Consider the following 25,355-nt stretch of genomic DNA (forward strand, 5'->3'; position numbering starts at 1 on the left):
ACATGAAAATCGGGTGTCTGAAGGACAAATTAAGTTGATATGTGGCTACATAAATAGCATCCAGTTTTGAAAAATGCTGCATTTTATTCTGCTTTGATAATACTTAAAAATAAGTAAGTATCTGGAGCCATAGGATTTTCAGTATAAGGTTTGCATGAAGGCTTGTTGAGGCACTTGCCCTACTTTAGCAAAATACTGCAGATGCTAGAAATCTGAAATATAAACAGAAAATGTTGGCAATTGACCTTTGTTCACTGCAATTATGGAAAAATGTATCCATCTCTGCTTATGTTTAATTTAAAATTCAACTACAATACACAAGAATTTTGTCATGTTAATTAGCCAAAAGAACCTCTCTCAAGATAACATCCTGGATTTTGTGGTCAGTGGCAACGTAGCAGTCTCGTGTGACATGGATTTAGCCTTTCCCAACATTAATTTGATTCTGCTGCCAACTATACGAGATCTTCCTCATCCAGTAACATTAACGTCGTCAAGCAGACAATCAGATTGAAAAATTTTCACAGACAAAACCAGGAAATAAAACGTAGATTATCTTTCACTTTTTAACCATTTTACAGAAAGTGAAATAAAGATCGGGACTTAGACAGGGGATTAAAGTAGATGCTGAACTATCATAAACAAACAAAAACAATTTTTAAAAACCTATGACATTTATATCATTAGATATAAATTTGAGATGTTATCATTTTTCAGAGATGTTGTTCATTAGTAATTATGAACTTAGTACGCCGTTAAAAACCCAGTTACACTTCATTCAACAAGGCGTAACTTTTATCAAAGTTTTTTTACAGCAGGAATGATCGTGTGAAAAAAATGCTGGACTGAACTTATGGTTTCTCTCTCCACGGATACTGCCATATATATATATATATGCATTTATTTTGTTTTTATTTTGGATTTCTAGCACCCACAGTTTTTTGGTTGTTATATTAATGTAAAAGCGGATGTTCACATCAATTCAAGTGATTTCTAAGGATTTCTGTAGGAACTACAAAGGCATAACCTGGAAGAGCTGGGTATAACTGAAAGCAGCTTCTGGATTTCCATGTTTTACACTGACAGCTTTGCTGTCATTACAACCGCAAAAGCCAGGCCAATCTTTGCACTAAGCAGAATGTTAACTTTTATTAGCATACACCAGATAAGGGCAACGTGTGAAAAGTTGCATATCTACATTTTCTAATACAGATGTTGCTGTTGTACTAATGTGGTGCAAAGCTTTGTTTGTCTAGTTGCAGCTGATGTTATTTTAAGAGCTGGTTCACCCTCTCTGATTCCGATAGCAGGATATATACCTTTTATAAGCAAGATTAGAAATTCAAAACAAAGGCAATATTTTACTTTATTTTATTTTTAAACAGTCAAAAAGGTATAAAAATTGTACAGCTTTGTGCTGTAACACACAACTTCACACGAGTTTGGATAAAAGGCAGTCAAGGTCACAATGTCCTGGCAAATGCTTCCATTTAAATAAATCCATTTGCACCTTCACTTGTCATGTTATAACAGTGTCAATTTTGACCACTTTTCTTTGTAAAAAAACACACATGGAACATGTTAATAACTGTTTACAACCTGGAGGAAGCTCAATTTCGATGGCAAGCAAACCAAACATGGCAATGTATTTGTCATAATTTTCAGATAGAATTCAGAGAGCACTTACACATTTTTAAAACGAACTAACGTAATGGGGATAAAATCATCATTATGGCCATAGCTAAATACAAAGTTCAATATTTATACCTGCAATTAAACTGTTGAGAATAAGTTAACTGAAGAAGCCAAGAGGATAAGTTTTAGCGCAGCAGTTGGTACACCCGTCTACTGTGGGTGCAGTAGGATCGGAATCACAGACAAAATGTAGTGAGGAGGCACCAAGTGAAGGTTAGGCACTTATCTGTTACCGTGACTTCACAACTAATCTATTGTGAAGAGAGGCAATTTCAGTCACGTGTACAAACACTGTCAACTGTAATTAGAAAAACATTATCCTTGCAATGCAAGATCTTTCCATAGGACAACAGAGCATGCTACATGCATACAGAAATGATTCGAATCATGACCTGGCCATAATTGGAATGGTTTGTATACCTGACTGACTGAGTCGTTCAAGTTCCAGTAAACACAGTTACTTTGAAACTTGGACCGCCATTTGCAATTCTCAGAAACGTTTGGATCTTCTATGTTTTGCAATGTGTGCGCGCAGAGTGGTGTGAACAGTGCTAGGTGACACAACTGTGCATTCAATAAGACTATATATCTAATCTTTGAACCGCAAATAGTCATGCACGTCTTTGTCATTAAACAGTGCCGAGGGCCCCTTTCAGCATAAAATAAAGACAAAGTTTATAAAAAGTTACTATAGATTACTTTGCCTTCCCCAACATGATTTTCACATATGATAAAGGTCCTACGACTGATAATTTTCTCAATTAAACCCATTTTTTAAAATGATGTTGTGGTTGACAAAACATAAGCAAACTGTCCGACTTAAGTCATTCTACAGTTTGAGTTATTCAGTGTGCAACACCATCCTTTAGAAAAAGGAAAGCGCAAAGAACTGTTCTGAAACGCTGAAAATTAATCCAGACAAAATGGAATGCTTGAAAAGATTACTTTTATTGCAACCGTGATAAATTACTTCTGAAGCCAGTAAAAAGCATAGTGCTCTATTTGCACCAATCCTGTTCACTTGTCGGAGATTCAGTCATGAAACTAAGAACACTTACAGGTACCAGTCTCAGCTTCTGCAGCATTCAGGAGCAAGTTGCTGAACATAGACTGGACTATTCAGCCACTGTATAGGCAGTGCCGATGGCTTTTGTTTTTTTGCTGTCGTAAGAAGTAAATAACTTGATACTGGTTCCTGCTTCATGTTGAATCATTTTACTTTGTAAACCACAATTCTCTGCACTCAGGTTACACAATTAGTACTTGGAAATTTAATTATTTTAAATGCATAATGAATTTAATTTGAATTATTCTTCATCTGTGGAACTGGCAGCTTGAGGAAATGCATAACAGCTTGTGCTACTTTCTCAGGACCAATGTTATATACAGGATGGATTGGTTCCTGTTGAAAGAAAAAAATATATTTTACAATACATATTCCCACATCTATTCCATGGACGTAAATATAAATAAAACTGCAATAGAGACTTGATTGTAATTTCTTCTCTCAGAGAGCTGTTAATCTTTGGAATTCTCTTCCACAGACAGCAATGGAGGCTGGGTCACTAAATATATTCAAGGCTGAGATAGACAGATTTTTGATTGACAAGGGAGTTAAGGGTTATGGGGGACAGACAGGAAAGTGGAGCCAAGGCCACAATCAGATCAGCCGTGATTTTTTAGAACGACAGAACAGGTTTGATGGGCCAAATGGCCTACTCCTGCTCCTGTTTATTATAATCTTATGATTCCAAATATCTATCATAGGGAAATTGCTAACAAGGAAACAAAACGTACAATCGCGGGTGGGGACAAGGGGTCAATCTCAATGGCCAAATATTATGGACATCCTTTTCATTCAATAAAATTAAACACTTTTTATCTAAAAAAAATTGCATTTACAAACTCTTTTTATGACCTCACATCATCCCAAAGTGCTTTTCAGCCATTTTGAAGTGAATTCACGGTCGTAATGCAAGAAACACAGCACCCAATTTGCTCACAGCTAGCTCCCACAAACAGCAAAATGACCAGATAGCCTATTTTTATGATGTTGATTGAGGGATAAATATTGGCCAGGACACTGAGGATAAATTCCCTGCTCTTCTTTGAAACCATGCCATGGGATCTTTTACTACCTCAGTCCCGCACTGGAGGGTAAGCCTCGATTTTTGTGCTCAAGCCCTAGACTGAATTCCCAAGCCACAATCTTCTCACTCACGAGGTCAGGGTGCTACGAACTGAGCCACAGTTGACACTAAGCAAGATCTAAGATCTAAGCAGCTTTAGTGAAAGGGACTAATCATTAATTGTAAAATGTTGCAAATATTACAAAGCTCATGATGGTGACCAGAACTCGCATTGGTTCAAATGGAAGCATCTACAAAGAAAATTAATGGCTACCAATGAAGAGATTTGAACATGGCTGTCTGTTATCGGAACTGGGATCTGTAGTCTAGCTTATTAAAAAAATTGTGGAGATGGAAGAAATTCTCAGCTGAACTATGTGAGAGTTATTGCTTTAAACGTAATAAGCATGGAGGGTTACAATGGAGGAATTCCTCAGATTTCTACAACCATATTGCTCAGCCATTTGACTAGCATGCAAATTTTGCCTAAAATATTTTCTCTTAATGAGTGTTAGTATCCATCGTAGATACAAAACTATATACTGAATGGCTAACTGTATCAGGAGAAACAAAGTACAATTTAGGAAGATTCAATATATAGTGACAAACGTCAGTCAATATTAACAATATAAAATCATCCTTATTCAAGACAACATTAACAATTCAATACATCTACATCAGAAATGTTATATTAAAAACAATGGATGGGAAAAATATTTTGAGTGTGATTGCTCACTATAACTTTCCAGCAACAATTATTGCATAGTTCATGGCCATCATTTCGGAGTTGGTTTTATTTACTTGCCCACATTTCTTCTGTGTGTCAAACATTGCTTACCAGTCGGTTGTTTACGTCACCCACAATAACTTCGTGCAGAAGTTCTCCACCACCGAAATGCTGTGCCACTGAAAGCCCACTTAGACAATAGCAGGTATGGTAAAAATCCCTTGACCTGTGGGGGGGCGGGGGGGGGTGAAGACACATTTGATGAGGTTCAACACCATAGCATTAAAGTCCATGAAAGCTACTATGTCCAATGGCCCACATTCAATTTCTCTAGTCATTAAGTCTCCTGAGTCAAACTTATTGGGAGATCTGAGGTAATCACAGGTCAAATCGGAGAAAGGAGGCTCACTACGCTCATGCACTTGGTTTTACTGTTAATGTTACAGCAAACACGATGGGGCAAAAACCTGCAACTCCTCTAACACCACATGGACTGCAGTGGTTCATGAAGGCAGCTCACCACCAACTTCTCAAGGGCAGTTAGGCATGGGCAATAAATGCTGGGCTAGCCAACGACACCCTCATCCCATGACAGAATAAAAAAACTGCCAGAATACACCTGATATTAATCAACGTCTGGAGATTGTATTTTTCTTTACAATCTGAATCTAATGAATGATAGAACTGGTTTGCTTTGCTGCAGGTTACTGCAGCATTATTCTAAGCTGCAGTTACCCTGTTTCTGCAATTCACCATCAAAACAAAATAGTTAATGTACCTCATACATCTTGGAAGCCAACAAGACCTGCAATCGGCCAAACTTGGCGAGCCTGAGCAGTATACAAGAAAGTGTGTCTGTGTTCAACAGTGGATCCAATTAATAAACACAGACATTAAAACATTGATGAAACAAAGCTAGAAGGCTTTATGAAACAGAAAATAATTGGTCACACTTCAGAAGCAATGCTGAGGAGCACCTAAAAGTTTGGGGGGCAATTTTAATACAGGACATCAGCGCATATCGTTCTTGTCTGACAATGAACCAAGGCAACCAAATCTTGTCTGGTAATTTTTGCTTAAACTTCAGTAGCACAGTATGTCACAAAATTTTAAACATATCTTCTCTCTCACCAGCTAAGTTTTTCGGTTTCTCACCCAGTCTTTCGGGTCCCCTATGCTACAGTTCATTCCACAATCAAGCTGCCAAGTAAGCACTTCATATGCATCCTCTACAAGAGCCACTCATTAAGGATACGCCGCCAATTAGTATTTTACTCGAACAGTCAGGTGCTGGTTAGTCCCACACATCAGCTGTATCAAGCCAAGTGACAACATATTGTGCAACCAATATAAAATCATCACTCACTTTCCAGGTTTGTCAAGCAGTCCTCCAGTAGAATTCTGACAGCAGAGTAGGATGTACTCTTGTAGTGCTTCTTGATGGAACATCCAGTGCATCATACTGAGAGAATCTTTCCCTACAAAAACATTACAGCAGAGTAAAATTAGTACTCATCTATCTGAAACAAGAAAAAAAAGAATCTGGCAACTTATTCTCAAGGACAATTCGGGATAGGCACAAATACTGGCCTTGCCAGCGACACCCATATCCTATTTAAGAATTTTTTTAAAGTACCAAATGTTTTGAAATTAACAAACATTCTTGTGTCTACTGACGTCAATGCCTTAACATCAATGTTAATTACAAGAAATGTGTAGCATTGTCTCTCTGGAATTAGGCTTGAATCCAGCCTTGAGCAACAGGATTTTTAAAAATTCTTTCATGGGATGTGGGCATTTTTTTATTGCCCATCCCTAGTTGCTCTTGAGAAGGTGGTGGTGAGCTGCCTTCTTGAACCCCTGCAGTCTATGTGGTGCTGTTAAGGAGGGAGTTCCAGGGTGTTGACCCAGCGACAGTGAAGCAACAGCGATATAGTTCCAAATCAGGATCGTGTGTGGCTTGGAGGGGAATTTCCAGGTGGTGGTGTTCCCATTCATCTGCTGCCCTTGTCCTTCTAGGTGGTAGAGGTCATGGGTTTGGAAGGTGCTGTTGAAGGAATGAAAAGATGAAATGTTCCTCTTGACCTCTTACTGAACCAATTTTGTGCAGCTTGAGCCCAATTACGTATGGAAATAAGTGATAAACTGGAATGGAAATGTCAAATTGGTATCACAGGGAAACTTCAGAGATTAAAATTCAAGAAGAATCTTTGGCTATCATATAAATGCTGTGGCTGAAAGAGGAGGTCAGAAGCTGCGAATTCTTCAGAGAGTAATTCATTTCCTGACTCCCCAAAGCCTGTCCACCATCTATAAAGCACAAGTCAGGAGTGTGATGGAATACTCTTCCATTTGCCTGGATGAGTGCTGCTCCAACAGCACTCAAGAAGCTCGACACAATCCAGGTTAAAGCAACCCACTTGATTGGTACCCCATCCACCATCTTAAACATTCAATCCCTCCACCACTGATGCACAGTGGCAGCAGTGTATACCATCCACAAGATGTAATTTACCAAGGCTCCTTCAATAGCACTTTCCAAACCTGCGACCGCCAGCACCAAGAAGGAAACGGGCAGCAGATGCATGGGAACACCACCACTTGCAAGTTCCTCTCCAAGCCAAATTCCATCCTGATTTGGAACTATATCACTGTTGCGGAACCAAAATCCTGGAACTTTCTTCCTGACAGCACTACACCATGTGGACTGTAGCGATTCACCTCTACCTTCTCAAGGGCCATTAGGGATCAGCAACAAATGCTGTCCTAGCCAGCAACGTTCAAATCCCACAAAATAATAATAAAGTCCCCCTGCCACCTTCTGCTTTTGCAGCAAAATAGACCTACCCCAGCTTCCTATCCTAGTCTGAAACTGCATTCCGTCCTATTTTTGCTCCGCCTTTCAATAAGACCACGGCTGATCAGATTGCAACCTCAACTCCACACTCTCGCCTACCCCGATAACCTTTCACCCCCTTGCTTATCAAGAATCTATCTACTTCTGCCTTAAAAGATATTCAAAGTCTGCTTCCACTGCCTTTTGAGGAAGAGAGTTCCAAAGAATCACAACCCTCAGAGAAAAAATTTCTCCTCATCTCTGTCCTAATTGGGCGACCCCTTATTTTTAAACAGTGACCTCTAGTTCTAGATACTCCTACCAGAGGAAACATCCTCTCCACATCCACCCTGTCAGGACGCCTCAGGATCTTATGTTTCAATCAAGTCGCCTCTTACTCTTCTAAACTCCAGCAGGCAGAAGCCTAGCCTGTCCAACCTTTCCTCATAAGACTACCCGCCCACTCCAAGTATTAGTTTAGTAAACTTTCTCTGAACTGCTTCCAACGCATTTACATCCTTCCTTAAATAAGGCGACCAATACTCTACACAGTACTCCAGATGTGGTCTTGCCTTTGTCCTGTACAACTGAAGCATAATCTCTCTTCTTTTGTATTCAATTCCCCTAGCATTAATGATAACATTCTATTAGTTTTCCTAATTACTTGTTGTACCTATACTAGTATTTTGAAATTTATGTACTAGGACACCCAGATCGCTCTGAATCTCAGAGCTCTGTAATCTCTCACCATTTAGATCATATGCTTCTTTTTTATTCTTCCTGCCAAAGTAGACAATTTCACACTTTTCCACATTATACTCATTTGCCAGGACTTTTTGCCCACTTCCTTAACCTATCTATATCCCATTGTAGCCTCCTTGAGTCCTCTTCACATCTTACTATCCTATGTATCTTGTGTTATCAGCAAACCTAGCAACCATACCTTCAGGCCCTTCATGCAAGTTATCTATACAAGTTATAAAAAGTTGAGACCCCAGCACTGATCCCTGTGGCACACCACTTGATACATCTTGCCAACCAGAAAAAAGACCCATTTACGCCTACCCTGTTTCCTGTTTTCTATCAATGCCAATATGTTACACTATGAGTTTTTATTTTTTGCAATAATCTTTGATATCAAATACCTTCTGCAGTACAGTACATCCACCGGTTCCCCTTTATCCATAGCCCATGTTACCTCTTCAGAGAACTCCATTAAACGTGATTTCCTTGTCCTTTCTTGAGCCCAACAATTTCCTCAACCCCTAGGCCCACAAATCTTGTGCATCACCCGCTCCCTTTGCACCTTCACTGATGCCTTCAATTTGTTTTTGTTGTCTCATGCGATGTGGGTGTTGCTGGCTGGGCCAGCATTTATTGCCCATCCCTAATTGCCCCAGAGAAGGTGGTGGTGCGCTGCCTTCTTGAACCACTGCACTCCATGTGTTGCAGGAACACCCACGGTGCTGTTTGGAATTTGGGCAATCCCTTCCTTTCTGTGGAATTATCACCCGAAACCCTCCACCTTCAACCCTACCCCTTTAGTCAAGATTTTGATTACCCCTCCACAAGCCTCCTTTGGCTGGCCATTCATTTTTTCGTTTATACCACTGTGAAATGCCTTGGGGATTTTTAAAATATTATAGGTGCTACATAAATAAAAGCTTTGTTGTTTCACTTAGTCTTAGCAGTAAAGTACTGACAAATTTAAACAAAAAATCCAACAGGTGTGTTCAATTCACCACATGACTTCCAGCAAATATCGAATTTTGGATTTGACTCAAGTTTGAGGTTAACTCTGGAACAAAAAATATGCTAACACCATGATAAAATCAATGCTAGAAACATGATAAAACTACTGTTGCTCCAAATCATTTATACAGTGAACCATTTAACATAAATGGGTAACGCACAAAAAAAAAATTACAGCATGTTCGCTCTGTAATTTCAACGGATGAAGCCCACATTCTTTTGACTGATGTTTTTGAAACCCAATATCTGCCCATTGGTCTTTTTGTCAATTTGAACAGTAATTGCAGTATGTGGAAGTGTGCCCATGATAATTAAGTGTGCATCATCATTTACCAGACACTTTTACACTCACCGTCTGCATGTAGTGCACGGTGCAGAAGAGGTAAGAGTCCAGCTTGCCAAAATGAGTAACAGCCATCCACCAACTTGTTGCACCGACCTTGAAATCCACCCTCAAACCGCATTTGCCGACTTGTCACCCAGCGCTGTATAAAACAGAATGTCAATGTGTAGAATATCAAGGTATCACTGTTCTCATCAAATCATTAGCTTTGCCTGAAGTTCATGATTTTAAACAGATCCCCAAACATTTACTCAATATTGAGTTGGCAGCCCATTTATCATCATTCAACACAGATTTTATAGGCACATGTACACCTATGCTTCAGTTAGAACCCTCCTCAACTCCCTATACAAGAGCAAAATAATCATTCCCTTTCACAATGCTAAGAAAAAGAACCGCATTTGTTGTAAAATTATTTCATTTTCGTTATACTGAAGTGACTAATTTTCAACCTACCCGGCTACCCATCCTCTCACAAAAATAACACAAAACTACTGCGTACGTTAACAGCTCTTGTTTGTAGTTATCTGCAAACACCTGGACATTAAGAGCTCGATTTTAGCTTTGTGATGTGCTGGGAGCAGGAAGAGGAAGGGGAAGGATACAATGGCGCGCAGGGAGTAAGGGCGGTATGTCAGTCAGTGGTGTTTTAACTCAGCCACTGCAATAACATATTATTTCCAGATTTGCAGACCAATTAGGTTGACCAGGCACAATGACAACACACTGGCCAGGATTTTGCCCTTGTCAGGTGGGCTCAGTGGGGGCAACTGGGAATGGTCGGGAAGCCGACTGCCACATGTGATAACGATTTCACGCTGGTGGGACAATTAAGGCCCGCCCAGTGCTGCCTGGGTGGGGGTGGGGAGAAAGAGGGCAAGCGCGCAAGTTCACGCGTGTGCACAGGAAAAGCTCCCCGAGGCACAGAGCTGCCTCAGGGAGATGAAGATTTATAAAATTAAAAATAAAGAATTTTAAAATGTTAAAAAGCACGTCCCCTCATGTGACTGTCACATGAGCAGGGACACTTTAATGAAATGTTAAAATTTTTATTTAATTTTTAATAGCTGTTGGAAACCTTATCCCGCCCGTGGATGAGGTTTCCTAAAACAGCCAAAGGCCACTTGGCCTTTTCGCCCGCCCGCCAATCGTAAGGTTAGACAGGCAGCGAAAAATTAAGTTCAACTATAACTTTAATTGCCTTAATAGGCCTGTTGATTGTCAGCAGGCATTTTGCCAACTCCCACGCACACCCGCCGACTGAAATATGAGTGCGCAAATGCGCGACAACATTGGGATACTTGTCCGACGTCATCGCGCGTCATTTTACACTCATTCAGGTTGGCCCATGATTAGATTGCAACTCGGTACCTAAAGGGAAACCATGAAATTTGAGGGATTCTAGAGTTGGGAGCTGGACACAAAGAAGTGACAGAATGGAGTGCACACATTCCAAAGTTGCTCCCCAGATGTGATGTTGCAGGTTGTAAGGGCCCACTGGGAGAAACTGTTTCCTACTGATGGGAGTAAGAAACCTGCCAGCGAAACCAGGAAGGTAGTGGAGGAGGTCAGCAAGTAGGAGTGTGGTGCCACATGCCAGGATTCAATGTCATAAGCAGTTTAATGACCTTAGCAGGCAGGTAACAAGAGGACAATGGCACATATTGACTACTGATGCGTGTATCACACCAACCTCTTCACTCTGCCTTCTCAAACCTACTCCAGCACACACCACTCATTACACTCACTTATCTTGCAGGTGTATCTATTGTAGACAGATTTTTGGTCTCAGGGAATCAGAGGATATGGGAAGCAGGCGGGAAAGTGAAGCTGAGACCCAAGATCAGCCATGATCCTATTGAATGGTGAAGCTGGCTCGAAGGGCCAGGTGGTCCACTGTTCCTATTTCTCACGTTATTGTGCACTCTCTCACATCTCCATCTGTCCATCCACCACTGGCGCTCACCCTCATCTTTACGCAAAGCCACGCCTTTCTCTCATAGTCACCCTCAACAAAAGCTCACCGTCCATTCTACACAATCATTTACAGGTCTCTCCTTTCCCAGCCCCTTCCTTACAGCAGAAGGGAGCACAGAACACCCGGAAAAGGCAGAGGAGGTGGCTCTTTAGACAACTCATAGCTCCAGAGGAACACAGCTGGCCATCAGGCAAAGTCTCAGCATGCTTTGCCAGCTACCTGGGAGCAGAATTAAATACCAGACTGCCACATGGAATACAGCGCTCATTCATGTTGACTTGATGTCAGCAGTGAGTAAAAAATGATCATTTGCATAATGATCACTTAAAACATTCTAAATTTGGCAGTTCTATTCATGTCTTTAGTCTCCCACAGGGCCTTCAGCCATCCTGCTGAAGGAGGATGATGAAGACTCCTCAGTGGTGGTCACTGATTCTGAAGGCTGCACCATTGCAAAGCTAATGCAGACCATGTACCAGCTCAGATACACTCAATTCGGTGGGCCTGGTGACTCACACATCACAAGTGAGCAATGATTGCACAATGTTCAGCAACATTCGTGACTCCTCAGATACTGAAGCAGTCCATGCCCAAATCCAAAAACAATATCCAGGCTTGGGCTGACAAATGGCAAGTCACATTCACTCCGCACAAGTGCCAGGCAATGACCATCTCCAACAAGAGAGAATCTAACCATCGCCCCTTGACGTTCAATGGCATTAGCATCACCAAATCCCCCACTAACATCCTGGGGGTTACCATTGAACTGGACTAGCCATATAAATTCTGTGGCTACAAAAGTAGGTCATAGGCTAGGAATCCCATGAGGCATAACTCACCTCCTGATTCCCCAAAGCCTGTCCACCATCTACAAGGCACAAGTCAAGAGTGATGGAATACTCTCCACTTGCCTGGATGAGTGCAGATTCAACAACACTCAAGAAGCTTGACATCATTCAAGACAAAGCAGCCCTCTTGATTGGCAACATATCCACAAACATTGACTCCATCCTCCACTGACGCACAGTAGCAGCGGTGTATACCATCTACAAGATGCACTGCAGGAATTCACCAAGGCCCCTTAGACAGCACCTTCCAAACCCATGACCACTACCATCCAGAAGGACAAAGGCAGCAGATACATGGGAACACCACCACCTGGAAGTTCCCCTCCAAGTCACTCACCATCCTGACTTGGAAATATATCGCTGTTCCTTCACTGTCGCTGGGTCAAAATCCTGGGACTCCTTTCCTAACAGCACTGTGGGTGTACCTACACCATATGGACTGCAGCAGTTCAAGAAGGCAGCTCACCACCACCTTCTCAAGGGCAACAAGAGGTGGGCAATAAATACTGGCGCAACCAGCAATGGCCACATACCCTGAATGAATTTTTAAAAAAGACACGGAGAAGGACAGCAGTAGTAAGCCTGCTTCGAAGTCAGCACAATTCTCCAAGCTCTGCTCAGCTGGACACAGATGCTGAACTCTGGGGGCCTTAAACAAAGAGGATACATCTGGAGAAGAATATGCAGTGTAAAAGCAGGCTTTAGGAACATAGAACTGAGGTGTAGGAGTAGGCCATTGAGCCTACTCTGCCATTCGATAAGATCTTGGCTGATCTGATTGCGGTCTCAACTCCATTTCTCCTGTCTACTTCAAGCCTGGAGTAAACTCAATGACTCAGCCTCCACTGCTTTCTGAGGAAGAGAATTCCACAGACTAACAATGGCTTTCCAGCCTCTCTGTGCACACACTGGTGGGCGACCAATGGAATCTGTCTCAAGCACATGCGGCATGATGTCGAAAGCCTTTGTGGTGATATCTTCATTCACGGAAAGAGTGGCCTCCTGCACTCCTGCATAGAATATCAAATGGGGCAATCAAATGAGCACAAGCAGACCCTTACCAATGGCTTTCACACTAAGAAACCCTAGCCTTGGCTGTTCATTGCCTCACTAATCCGGAGCAAAGGGTTCTCCAGTTTATGGCTGTCGAGGAAATGTATATGGGCCTTGAGAGGGATAATACTGAAAGTAGACATCAAAGTGGGGACTTGGCTCAATGCTTTTGCACTTCTCAATTGTTTTCCCCACTTCAGTCAAAGTGCCACATGCTGCCTCATGCCCCGATAGCCAAACCTGCCCCTACAAAAGGTGCAGGTGCAATAGACCCTGGTGGGCTTCAAAAGCCCTGAGGATGTCGACCAATAGTAACTCAGCAGTTCGATGAGGAATCTGAGCAGCCTGCCTCTACCTCTGTGAAGCCACAGAGGTTGCATCATGCAGGAAAAGGAAGAGTTGGTAGTTGCACAGCCGATGCATATGGATGTGTTACACAATATTAGAATGTTGAGTTTCTGTTCAATTTTCGAGCCACATGAAAACTACCTGTATTTCAATCCACCACCTTCCCATGTTACCCATTTTTTGGTTGCTCCCTGGAACGCATGATGAGTGGCATGATATCAAGTGAGGTCGGGGGAGGTGTTGGCTGTGAAATGGATGTTTGGTTGTTTGCAGGATTGCTTTGGGTTGGGGGTGGAGGGGGGGAAAGTAGCTTTTACATGTCATTCTCAGATGGGTGGACTGGTAGAACCCGAGGGAATGTCACAATAATACAGGGCATCCTAGCCAACAGTGTGCCCATGGCTGGTGTCTTGGTCACATCACTCTCAGTCTCCTCCTTAGAACTGTCTGAAATAGTTCTGTACTCTACACCTTATTCCTCTTGTTGGTCCAAACCTCGCTACTGTGTAATGTCATGCAGCATCAGTATGCCACAACCATTCGGGAGACCTTGTGTATTGAAGGGAGCCTCCAGGCATGTCCAGGACCTGAAGAGCATTTTCAGCATGCTGATGGCTTGCTTAATGACCTGGTTGTCATATGGCTTTGATTATATTGCTCCTGGCTGTCATGGGTTGGGATCCTCATAGATGTCATCAGCTGTGTTTTAAGTGGGTATCCCTCGACTCAAAGCAGCCAAGTCTGCTTCAAGATACGAAGAGATTAGGGAGTGTGGAGTGCCACAAGAAATAAAGCATCATGGCAGGTGCCTGGGAATCTTGTGCACACATGCATAAATATCTTTTTAATAGTTGCATTCCAGCTGCATATTGGAAGTGGAAGCCATTGCAGGTGATGAATACTCCTTGGTGATCTCGGGATACCTTAATTGCCAGATTCATGTAGTTGATGATGCCATGCACCTGTGAAAAGCCTGCCAGAGTCACAAACCAAAGTGCCTGCTCACTCTGTTATCATTTATGACAAACTTTACCTGCCCTGGCAAACAAGTCATCAGTCACCTTATCTTATGCAGTTGTCGGCCTCTGGCAGAAGGAGCCAAAGGGAAAGAAGTCATTGAGGGTGGCAGCCACTGGTAAAGCATTGCCACCAAGGCCAATTGGCAGCAGGTCTTTTTCCAGCAGATCCTGGCCATCCTTAGACACTGGTGTCAAGGAAGTTTATTCTCTGTCTGTACACCCTGTGTTGTTGGTATGGCCTCCTGAGACCTGCATCTCTCTGGTAATACCCTCTACCGTATAGAGTGGCAGGTGAGGAGCAGACTGCTGCTGGTGCTCTTCCTGCTGTTGGTTATCTTAGTCCTCATCTCAGGTCCAAACTAAAACAGCTCATGCTGATCTAACAGATCATAGCTCCAAAACAGAGATTAGACATACAAACCTTTGAATTTGTGAAAGTAACCACTCAGTACAGGTTCTCTGAGCAAAACATTTTACATAATCAGCTAAGAAATCTTCTGTGAAGTTTCACTGCTTATTGGCATATTTCCCTTTCATATCTTCAGCCACTTCAATTGGCACTATGTTCTCACCTTGCTTTCACTGGCAAGTTCCAGGAGACCCTTGCACCCACATTAAGATTCAAAAGCTATGTTAATATTGCTTTAATTTAATTAACATATTAAAATTGACAACCCACTTCTCGTGATGGGTATTGCTCACATGCAACCAACTGCACTGCAGTTAAATGCAGAAATCGCTGCAAAAGGAACTGGCTAGCTGACATGTTCAATTTCTGCACTTTTAACTCCCCACCTGTTCCCAGGACACTTGCAAGTTAAAATCCATCCCTATTTACCTCAACTTTACTGGTGTGCAGGGCAATTTAAGTTAACTTCATGATAATTTTTTGGATCTGTAATTCTACGTGGCTCTCCTTTCCTTCATTATCCTAACTGCAGATATCAACAAACACATTGCATTCTTAAATCAGCAGCAGCAACTTAAATTTAACCTAACCAAATTACAGCCAACGGGCTGAATTTCACTGGCCACCCATGGGTGGGCCCATAAATTAGGGTGCCGCTCCATGTGGTGTACCCGCCATCTGCCTGCCTGCGCCACAGCTTGACAAGCGGTGGGAGGAGCGTCTGGTGGGTTGCCTCCCATAGCCCAATTGAGGCCCTTAAGTGGGCAATTAATGTCCAATTAAGTGCCCCATCCCACTTCCACTCTGATTAAAAGGGCAACGGAAGAGTTTGGCACTCAACGTACAGTCCGACAGGTTTAACCCTGTGGGTGGATGGCCAGTTAAAGGGGGAAGGAGGTGCCTCTTGCTGGGCCCCCATTTCCAACTGGAGGCCCCCCTCCCAGTTTTGCCTCCCTGGACATACCTGAATGTCTGGGTCCATTGTTGAATGCCACCTCCTTGGCCTACCTGCAGTACCGGCACTGACCACCACGGCTACTGGTGGTGCCAGTGTTCACATTTGCTGGCCTCCAGTTGGTCAGCAGCTCTATGAGGCTGGCTGTCCTCCTGGAGGTGGATGGAAGTCCTGCCTCATGCTAATTAAAAGGGTCGTCGTCTGAAAAATTGAAGCGTGGCTAAAACAGAAGTGGGCTCACCCCCGACATGGGGTGTGGGGAACCTGCTTTCAACATATAACGCAGCCCAATAAAATTCACAGGTCTGGAGGGATTGCATCACTCATTAAAAGGTCAAGGACAGATAACAGAGGAGGGAATAGTATCAGAGGACTGGAAGACAGCTAATGCTATTCCTATACTTAAAAAGGAAGCTAGAACAAGTCCAGGCAACTACATACCAGTTAGTATAATATTCGTGATAGGAAAGATAAGGGATGTTTTCTCAAAGGTTTAACAGAAATACATCCAGAAACTAAAAAATATCTAACAAAGACTAAAGGTATGGATTTCAAAAGGAATGCTCATGCATGGTCAACCTTCTTAAATTCTTTGAAGAACTAGGAGAGAAAACAGACAAGGCTAATGCAATAGATGCAATATATTTGGATTTTCAATAGGCATTCCACAAAATACCACTTAGAAAGGCTCAAGAATAATGTCAAAGCATATGAAGTAAGGGGACAAGTAATAAAATGGCTGAAGCTGCCTACAAACAGAAAACTGTGAGCCAGGGTTAGAATCAGACACACAAAGAGGTTACTAGGACCATCGAGTCCATGCCAGCACTCTGTTGAGCAATCCAGACCCATTCTTCTGCTCAATTCCCGTAGCCCTGTAAGGTTATTTCCCTCAGGTGCCCATCCAATTTCTTTTTGAAATCACTCACCACTTTCACCATCCCTGTAGGAAGCAAGTTCCAGTTATTACCGCTTGCTGTGTAAAAAAATTCTTCCTCACATCCCCCTGCATTTTTTATCCAAAACTTTAAATCTGTTTCCCCTAGTCTTTGTACCATCGGCTAATGGGAAGTTTCTCGTTGTCTACACTACCTAAACCTGCATAATCTTGTACACCTCTATCATATCTTCCCTCAATCTCCTTTGCTTCAAGGATTACAAACCCAGCTTCTCCAACCTAACTATGCAACTAAAATCCCTCATCCCTGAAACCATTTTGGTAAATCTCCTCACATCCTTCCTAAAGACCAGAATTGGAAGCAATACCCCAGTTGTGGCCTTAACCAGAGCTTTATAAAGGTTCAGCATAACTTCTCTGCTTTTGTACTCAATACCTCTGTTTATGAAACCCAGGATCCCATATGTTTTGCTAACTGCTTTCCCATTGACTTGCCACCTTCAAAGATCTAAGCACCTGAACCCCCAGGTCCGTCCTTCCCTTCGCTCTTTAAAACTGTGCCACTTAATTATATATTGCCTCTTCTATTGCCAAAATGCATCACCTCACACTTCTCTGTATTAAATTCCATCTGCCACTTGAATGCCCATTCTGCTACCCTTTTTTTGCCCTGTTGCAATCGGTGGGATCATCCTCCCTTGTCTGCCAAACATCCAGGTTTGGTATCAGCGGCAAATTTTGAAATTTTATTCTGGATTCAAATATCCAAGTCATTTACATATAATGAAAAAAGCAGTGGTCCTAGCACTAACCCTTGGGGAACATCAACATCTATCGTCCTCCAGTGTGAAAAATAAACAATTACCACAACTCGCTGTGTTCTGTCCTTAAGCCAATTTTTATCCAAGCTCTCACTGACCCTCCTATTCAATGAGCCTCAGTTGTGTTAATCAGCCATTTTATGTGGTACTGTGTCAAAATCCACATAGACTACACCCACTACATTCCCTTCAAACTTCCCTGTTACTTCATCAAAAAATTCAGTTGTACTACTCAAACACAGCCTGTCGTTTACAAATGCATACTGGCTTTCCGTAATTAACTCAAAACGCTTCAAATGCCTGTTGATTTTTTTCCCTGACTATTGTTTCTAAAACCTTACCCACCACCGATGTTCAACTGACAAGCCTATAGTTACTAGGAATGTCCTTACACATTTTCTTCAATAAGTGTGTCACATTTGCCACTCTTGAATCCTCTGGCACCTGACCCCAGGTTAAGGGTAGCTATTTAAATCGGAAAATTAAGAGGTTTAGAGAATATAAACTTGCTGAATTGGCAAATGAATTTCAACATCATTAAGTGTGAGGTGGTGCATTTTGGTAGGAAAAATAAGGATGCCCCATACTGTTTGGATTGTAAGTGTCCAAAGCAGGCAGAGGAGCAAAGGACCTAGGGGTAAAGATACACCAACCACTGAAATTCATGATGCAGGTTAATAAGGCCATGGAAAATGAATAAAAAAACAAAAGACTGGGATTCATTTCTAGACAGAGAATTGAAATGCAGAGAAGTTGTGTACTTGTATAGAAGCTTGGTTAGACCGCACTGGGGTGCCATGCAGAGTTCTGGTCCCATATTACATAAAGGACAGAGGCACTGGAAAAGGTGCAAAAATGTTTTACGAGATGGTACCAGGGCTGAAAAGTTATGGCCATCAAGAAATTACATTCATCAGGAAGATTTGAACATGCTGGGGCTCTTTTCCCTAGAAAGGAGAAGGCCAAGAGGTGACTGAGAGAGGTCTTTATTGATTATGAAAGGATCCGATGGAAGGCCATAACCCATTTTGCTGCAACTGCCTATTTCACCTATTGCATGGCACTGAAAGAAACCATATCAGTTCCCCACCAACTTTGCCTTCAATTTCAGTTGGCAAAACATGAGAACAGCAATGAGTATATAAAAGAATTCACCTGGCAGCATTGTGCACATTCTGTGAATGACAGAGCGTCCTCATGTTTCAAAACCTCAAACCTAGTATCCCATACTCCTCCGATGTCTGGCTACAAAGTTCCAGCACACTGACAGACTCAAGAATCTATCTACTGTCAGAGCAGATTTTCTCAATTGTATTCATTTCAATTGTAATTTACAGCTTGCCAATATTTTGAGATTAAGAATGCCATCTCTGACTTTCTGGATAGCTGTGTTGCTCTATGTGGGGGAAGGTGAAAAATACACAAAGCTGTCTAACGTGTAAGTACCCACTTCAAAAGGAATATCTGACTATTTGTGCACATTGCTTGATATAACTCAACTCAGAAGACAAAACCAACAAAGGTTATTCACGGGGCTATGAATCATTATTCTTCCATCTATGACCTTTGGCCACTGACTAATGAGAAACAGTGGAAGGAGTAGGCCATATGACCCCTCAAGCTTGCTTCATCATTCAGTATTACCATGGCTGATCTTCAACTTCAAATTCATTGTCCTGCTCTATCCCCATATCCCTGGAATCCTTCAGTGCTCAAGAATCTATCAATTTCAGTCTCGAATATGCACGTTACCTGAGCATGCAAAACCCTCTGAGGTAGAGAATTCCAAAGATTCACAACATTGACTGAAGAAATTTCTAATTTCCCTAAATGGCTGACTACTTTTCATGAGCCTATGACCCATAGATTAAACTCTCCAGCCAGAGTAAACAACCTCTCAGCATCTACTCTGTCAAACCCTCTAAGATTTTTACACATTTCAATGAGATCGCCTCTCATTTTTCAAAACTCCAGAAAATATAGGTCCATTCTACTCAATCTCTCCTCATTGGAGAACCCACTCAGGGATGAATCTAGTAAATCTACTGCACCCCCTCTAAGGAAATAGGTCTCCTTAGGTGAGGAGATTGAAACTGTATATAGTACTCCAGGTCTAGTCTTACCAAAGCCTTATGAAATTGCAGCAAAACTTCCTGGCTCTTATAATCCAACCCCCTTGCAACAAAGGCTAACATACCATTCACCTTCCTAACTGCTTGCTGTACCTGCATGTGAACTTTGTTTTTCATGTACAAGGGTACCCAAATCTCTGTGCATACTGACATTCACTTGTCTCTCACCTTTACTTTTCCCGCATTATACTCCATCTGCCACCTGTTCTCCTCTCACTTAAGCTGCCTATCCTTTTGCAGCATGTCTGAATTCTTCTCACAGCTTAGCTTTCCCACCTAATTTGCATCATCAGCAAATTGTATACATCACACTCGGTCCCCTCATCTAAGTCATTGATGTACCGGAGGCCCAAGCACTAATCCTCTTTGGTTACAATCTGCCAACACAAAAATAACATGTTTATGGCCCCTGGTGACATGAACACAAGACTGTTGCAATATGGCTGTGTTATCTTAAGTATGCGCAAGGTCTGAGATCCAAAAGGCCACATTGGCTACCCATGGAAAGCTGTCTTCTAGTGCCTTGGGATGTTTTTCTAATTAAAATTGCTGTATAAATTCAAGTTTTTTGTTGTTGAGGCTGTTCAGTGTTTCATTCAAGAAACTTTTCAGAGTGCATTATAGCTTTATTTAATTAGGAATTCTTTCTTGGCTTCTTTAATTGTACGAGCTTGGATTGAAGGGAGAAGTACTGGTAATGGAGTCTTTGGTGCTGAGTTGCCTTTCACTGTATCACCAAATCAACTAGAGGCTGAACAGAGAACTCTGTAGCTTGCCCTTCTCACACAAAAGCTTTTCATTGAAAGTGTTGCATGGTCCAAGTTGTGAATCAGTGCTGTAGAAAAATGATATTGGATTCTTGACTTTTGCTCTGCAAGGGACATTGGGATTAAGCCAATTATTGCAATCCAGTTAATTCCACTGTTTTTTAAACCTAGTTGCTGTTAATCTTAGGCTCTTAGTAAACTCAAATCTCCATTTTCAGTCCAAGTCTTACGGCCTGTCAGTGGTATTTGCCATCCATTGTCAAGGTCAGGAGTGTATGGTGGTCTTCCGTACTTTTTCCAAGGAACACTTCATTGGCAAAGGGGTCCCTTATCCATTTCCCGAGTTAACCAAGATTATTGGTTGCATTGGGTCACAGTTTGGTTGGGGAGTGGGGGCTAATTAAATGGAAATTGGCTTTTAAGTTCCGCATGAGGGAAAAAAACTGGAAAAGAAGCCGAGTTATAAACAGCCGCTTAAGACCTCATGAGCTGGCTAGCAACGTAATTAAGGATCTCTGAGCTACAGCGCTGATTGCTGCAAGCATGTTCACCAATAGAACTCAGAAGAAACAATGGAGCAAGTCATTATTGGATCATAGATAATACATCGCCAAAGAATCATAAGGATCTTGGCAAACATCCCAAAACTGCAGCCCAAATGTCACAATGCTTCCCCTGAAGCATGTGAAGTTCCTAGCTTGTCAACAGAGGACAAAATATGCCTGTCAAGGCTCAGTGAGCAAAATTCTCACCTTTGAGTCAGGAGGTTCCAGATTTAAGTCCCACTCCAGGAGTTGCACAAAGCTCAATGCTGACACTTTAGTGCAGTACTGAGAGAGTGCTGCACTGCTGGAGGTGCCATCTTTTGGATGAGGCCTTGTCTGCCTTCTCAGATGGACATAAAAGATCCCATGCCACGATATCAAAGAAATTGGGAGGGGGGTTTATTCCCAGTATCCTCGCCAATATTTTTCCCTCAATCAACATCACAAAAACAGATTATCTGGTCATCATTGTGGGTACTTGCTGTATGCAAACTGGCTGCTGCTTTTCCTATATTACAACACTTACAACTGCACTTCAAAGGAACCTACTTAGCTATAAACCTCTAAGGTTGTGAGGAGTGCTATATAAATGCAAGTCTTTCTTTTTCTTTCAATAGATTTTTTTTTTAAAGGTAGTCAATACTGTTTTGGAGGTAACTGTGGCAACTAATTTGCACACAAGGTCCCACAGATACCAAATGAGAGAAATCAGATATCTATTTTGGTGCTATTGTTTGAGCAATTAATTTTTGGCGAGGACACCTGACGAACACCCCTGCCTTCTTCCAACACTGCCACAACACCAATGTCCACTTAAACAGGAAGATTGATCAAGATAATGGACTCGCAAAAACACAGTACTCTCACCAGTCAGCTCAACCTAAATTATGCGCTCAAGCCCTGGAATGGACTTTGAATTCACAACCTCCTGAAATCGAGGCACAGAATCTTCTCAGACAGAAGGGATAAAGTAAGCGTTTAGCTGATCACAGGCCTGGTAAGTGGAGAAAGGGTCAAATTAGATCCTTCAGCCAGGGGAAAGGAACACCTTTCCCTAACTTGATCCCTCAACTAACTCCATTAACCTGGGGTGAAGACCTTGCGCTCCACTATTTGGGTGACAAGTTCCTAATAGACACAGACTGCCCAGAAAAACTAGAGGGAAATGACATGATCCTGGTGGATGGTTAGCGATCTTTGCATCCGACAAAGAAAGAATTCACTTTCTACGCAAGTCACTGAAGTCACTATTTCTTTTTACAGAAGTCCTACTTAACAGTACACTCTAGTCAACAAGCATCCCAGTTCATTCTTCAATTACCCTTCAACTGTCTCGATGTAATTCCACCCCCTCCCCAAAACAAGATTGCCGAAAAGCAGGGGCTCTACATTGTAGTGGGAGGCCGCCAGGATGGCATATAAAGGAGGATGCATCATGAGCGTTACCTCTGCCAAATTGTATGTGCAAATCCAGAGGAATTTGATACAAAATATAAAAGGTATGGAACAGGGAGCTTCGAAAAGAGAAGCGGTTACATTTTTGGCTCCTTTCTAACCTTGTTAATCAAGGTTATTTTGGCTCTGGTGACTGTGTGGGTGAGCCCCAACTCCCCATACCTTTGACAGCGTCTATCCTCGCCTTGCCAGCTAGTTAGGCTTTCAGTAATGTGCCTGGGAAGCAAGCAGCAAACTCTGTTTGGTAATTGCTTTAAGCTGCTGAATTTACTCTGTGCCTCTAAGATCTCACTCCAGGTTTCGAAAGTGGTAGGGCATCACATCAGACCTAGTTTTAAGTTAAAAGCATCAAGTGAATTTATTTTACAAAAGATGAATAAGCAAATAAGTAATCACATCATACAATCAAACTCATAGTAGAAATTCTTGCACCAACTTTCTTGAATGATGAAAAAGAATCTTTGCTCTAAAAACTAAGTCAATTCTTTGTATGTAGAGTTTGAAATGATCGTCTGCTTTTATTTAATTTCTCCACTTTGGGAGTCCCGCTAATCTAAAATTTTCCTTCGAAATTTCAATAATTTCTTATCTCCTTCTCAGACTTATAAACTGGACCCACCATCTTTTGTATTCCCAACTAAAGAACTACCAGGATGTCCTGGCTTTTGAATATCCTCCCATTTAAAATTAGAAAGGAGCTGTCAATCTTTTATTGACGGAACCAAATCACACAAAGTTGTTAAAGTTTGAATTAATCTCTTTTCCGTCCTTTGTAAATCAACATATCCTGCAACATTGTAAAATAAGATTAGTTCAGGAATGCAAACCACAGTTGGTTTTTAAGGTGCTTACATATACAGTACAACTAGATTTACATGTACAGCTAAGTAAATGAAAACAAAAATATCTCATATGTGTCATGGAGGAACGCAAAGGCCCATTACCAGTTGGTGGGATTCTCCAGTCACACTAGGGCCAAATACTGCAAGCAGGTGAAAGGTGGAGAAGCTCCAACTTGCACCCTATGGTGGCAATTGCAAAACAGAAATATTGCATTACTCAAGCAAATTGAGAACCTCACCACTCTGATCAGCAGAGAATTTTTAACCGTTGCACGTTGAAGTCATAGGGCATGTAACAGGGAACTACAGGACACCTGTTCACCCCATTCCCACACACCCACCTCTCCTACCCCCAAAAGACACACAAAATCATTCAATATCCTAATCTCAGGACAGTGAATTTCAAATGAGAAGTAACAACCTGAGAAAACAGTCGGCCTGACAGCTACTGTGCAGGATTTTCTAAAACCCTACTCTCTGAACTTGGGATCTCTCCTCAAAGCTCTACATTTTCCTTTCCCTTAAATATTAATCCGTTCTACCCATAAATGATGCCGAGGTCTCTGCCTTAACTACTCCCTAGGAGGTAAAGTCTTCAACGTTTCAAGCCATTGCGTTGACAAATTGGTGCAAACTTCTCTCTGTGCAGTCAGACCTTGATGTTCCAACACCAGACCAACATTTGAGGAAGTCTTCTTCAGCCACTATCAATATCCCTAATCAATTTAAAAGTCTGTACAAAATCTCTTCTTGCTCTTTGCGGCTCCAATGGAAACAGGAAACAGTATCTCATTCCTTTCCTCCCATACCTGATATTATCCTGGGGTGAATAAGCACTATACTCTCTGTGGCTTTCACCCGCTTTATAATAATAGGGTGCGCAAAACTGCACTATACTCCAACTGTGGCCTAATTTGACAAATTTGTCACAACCCCATTACTTTTGCAGTCTCTATCACTATTTATAAAGTATACCTGCACCTTCCACTAGTATTATGACAAATTAAATCTCACCCAGTTCAACACTAGTATTATCTCTGAACTCAACATTTCCTCCAGAACCCAGTAGTACTTTACGGGCTCAGCAGAAGCCCCAATAGCGCCCCCACACTTTCCCCCTGCCCACCCACCCAGAAGTCTGCCTCTACTCCTTCTGTGAAAAAAACATAGGAAGCCTAGGGGACCTGGAAATAAGATGTAGGCCAGTGGTTAATGGAAAAAGAATAGCAAGGGGTTTGGAGTCAGATACTCAACACAAACCTGCAGCAAAATGCAATGAGGCCAACTCAAGATTATACAATACACGCATGATGTCCCATGCGAATGCCACAAATTTCACACTTCTGTTTCTGGATCACAGTTGGTTCTGCAGCCAGAAGGACTGAGAGAGTTATGAGCCACTTCCCGTGGAACATAGAAAGTCCATAAAAGGTAATCACTTCAGTAATTCTAAGGAATGAAATCTAGTACCTGTTGAACCTACCCTTTGGAGAGGCAAACACAAAGGCTAACCAGCTTTAGCTACTAGCTGCCAGAAGCTGAAATCCCTCTGAGGTGGGCATAACCATGCACTGCCAAGTGCAACATATCTCACACCAAATCAGTGCCGCTGTTCAGCCCCTGTTTTGATTGGAGGATATGAAAAAGCAGTCTGGGCTCGCTCTTGTAGGCTTAGTCACCTTAATTTGACACTCCCCAACACCCAACTACCTATTAGGAGGACAATGCAGATCCTGCATCTTTACCCAGATTAACTTGTTACTAAGAATTAACAACTTTGATCATAAATGTAACAAATTTATA

General features: G+C 42.0%; 1 protein-coding gene across 1 annotated transcript in view; it reads right to left on the reverse strand.

Moving 5' to 3' along the window:
• Nucleotides 1-1,357: 1,357 nt before the first annotated feature.
• fntb (farnesyltransferase, CAAX box, beta) overlaps nucleotides 1,358-25,355 on the reverse strand; it is a 73,179-nt gene continuing 49,181 nt past the window's right edge. Inside the window, exons 9-12 of the mRNA XM_041214944.1 lie at nucleotides 9,492-9,624; nucleotides 5,918-6,029; nucleotides 4,663-4,777; nucleotides 1,358-3,097 (exon numbers count right to left, since the gene is read on the reverse strand). Of these exons, the coding sequence (XP_041070878.1) occupies nucleotides 2,993-3,097; nucleotides 4,663-4,777; nucleotides 5,918-6,029; nucleotides 9,492-9,624 (465 nt within the window). The 3' untranslated portion in view covers nucleotides 1,358-2,992. The remainder of the gene's footprint in view (nucleotides 3,098-4,662; nucleotides 4,778-5,917; nucleotides 6,030-9,491; nucleotides 9,625-25,355) is intronic.

The sequence above is a fragment of the Carcharodon carcharias genome, chromosome 20 (genome assembly GCF_017639515.1).
Source record: "Carcharodon carcharias isolate sCarCar2 chromosome 20, sCarCar2.pri, whole genome shotgun sequence".
NCBI lineage: Eukaryota > Metazoa > Chordata > Chondrichthyes > Lamniformes > Lamnidae > Carcharodon > Carcharodon carcharias.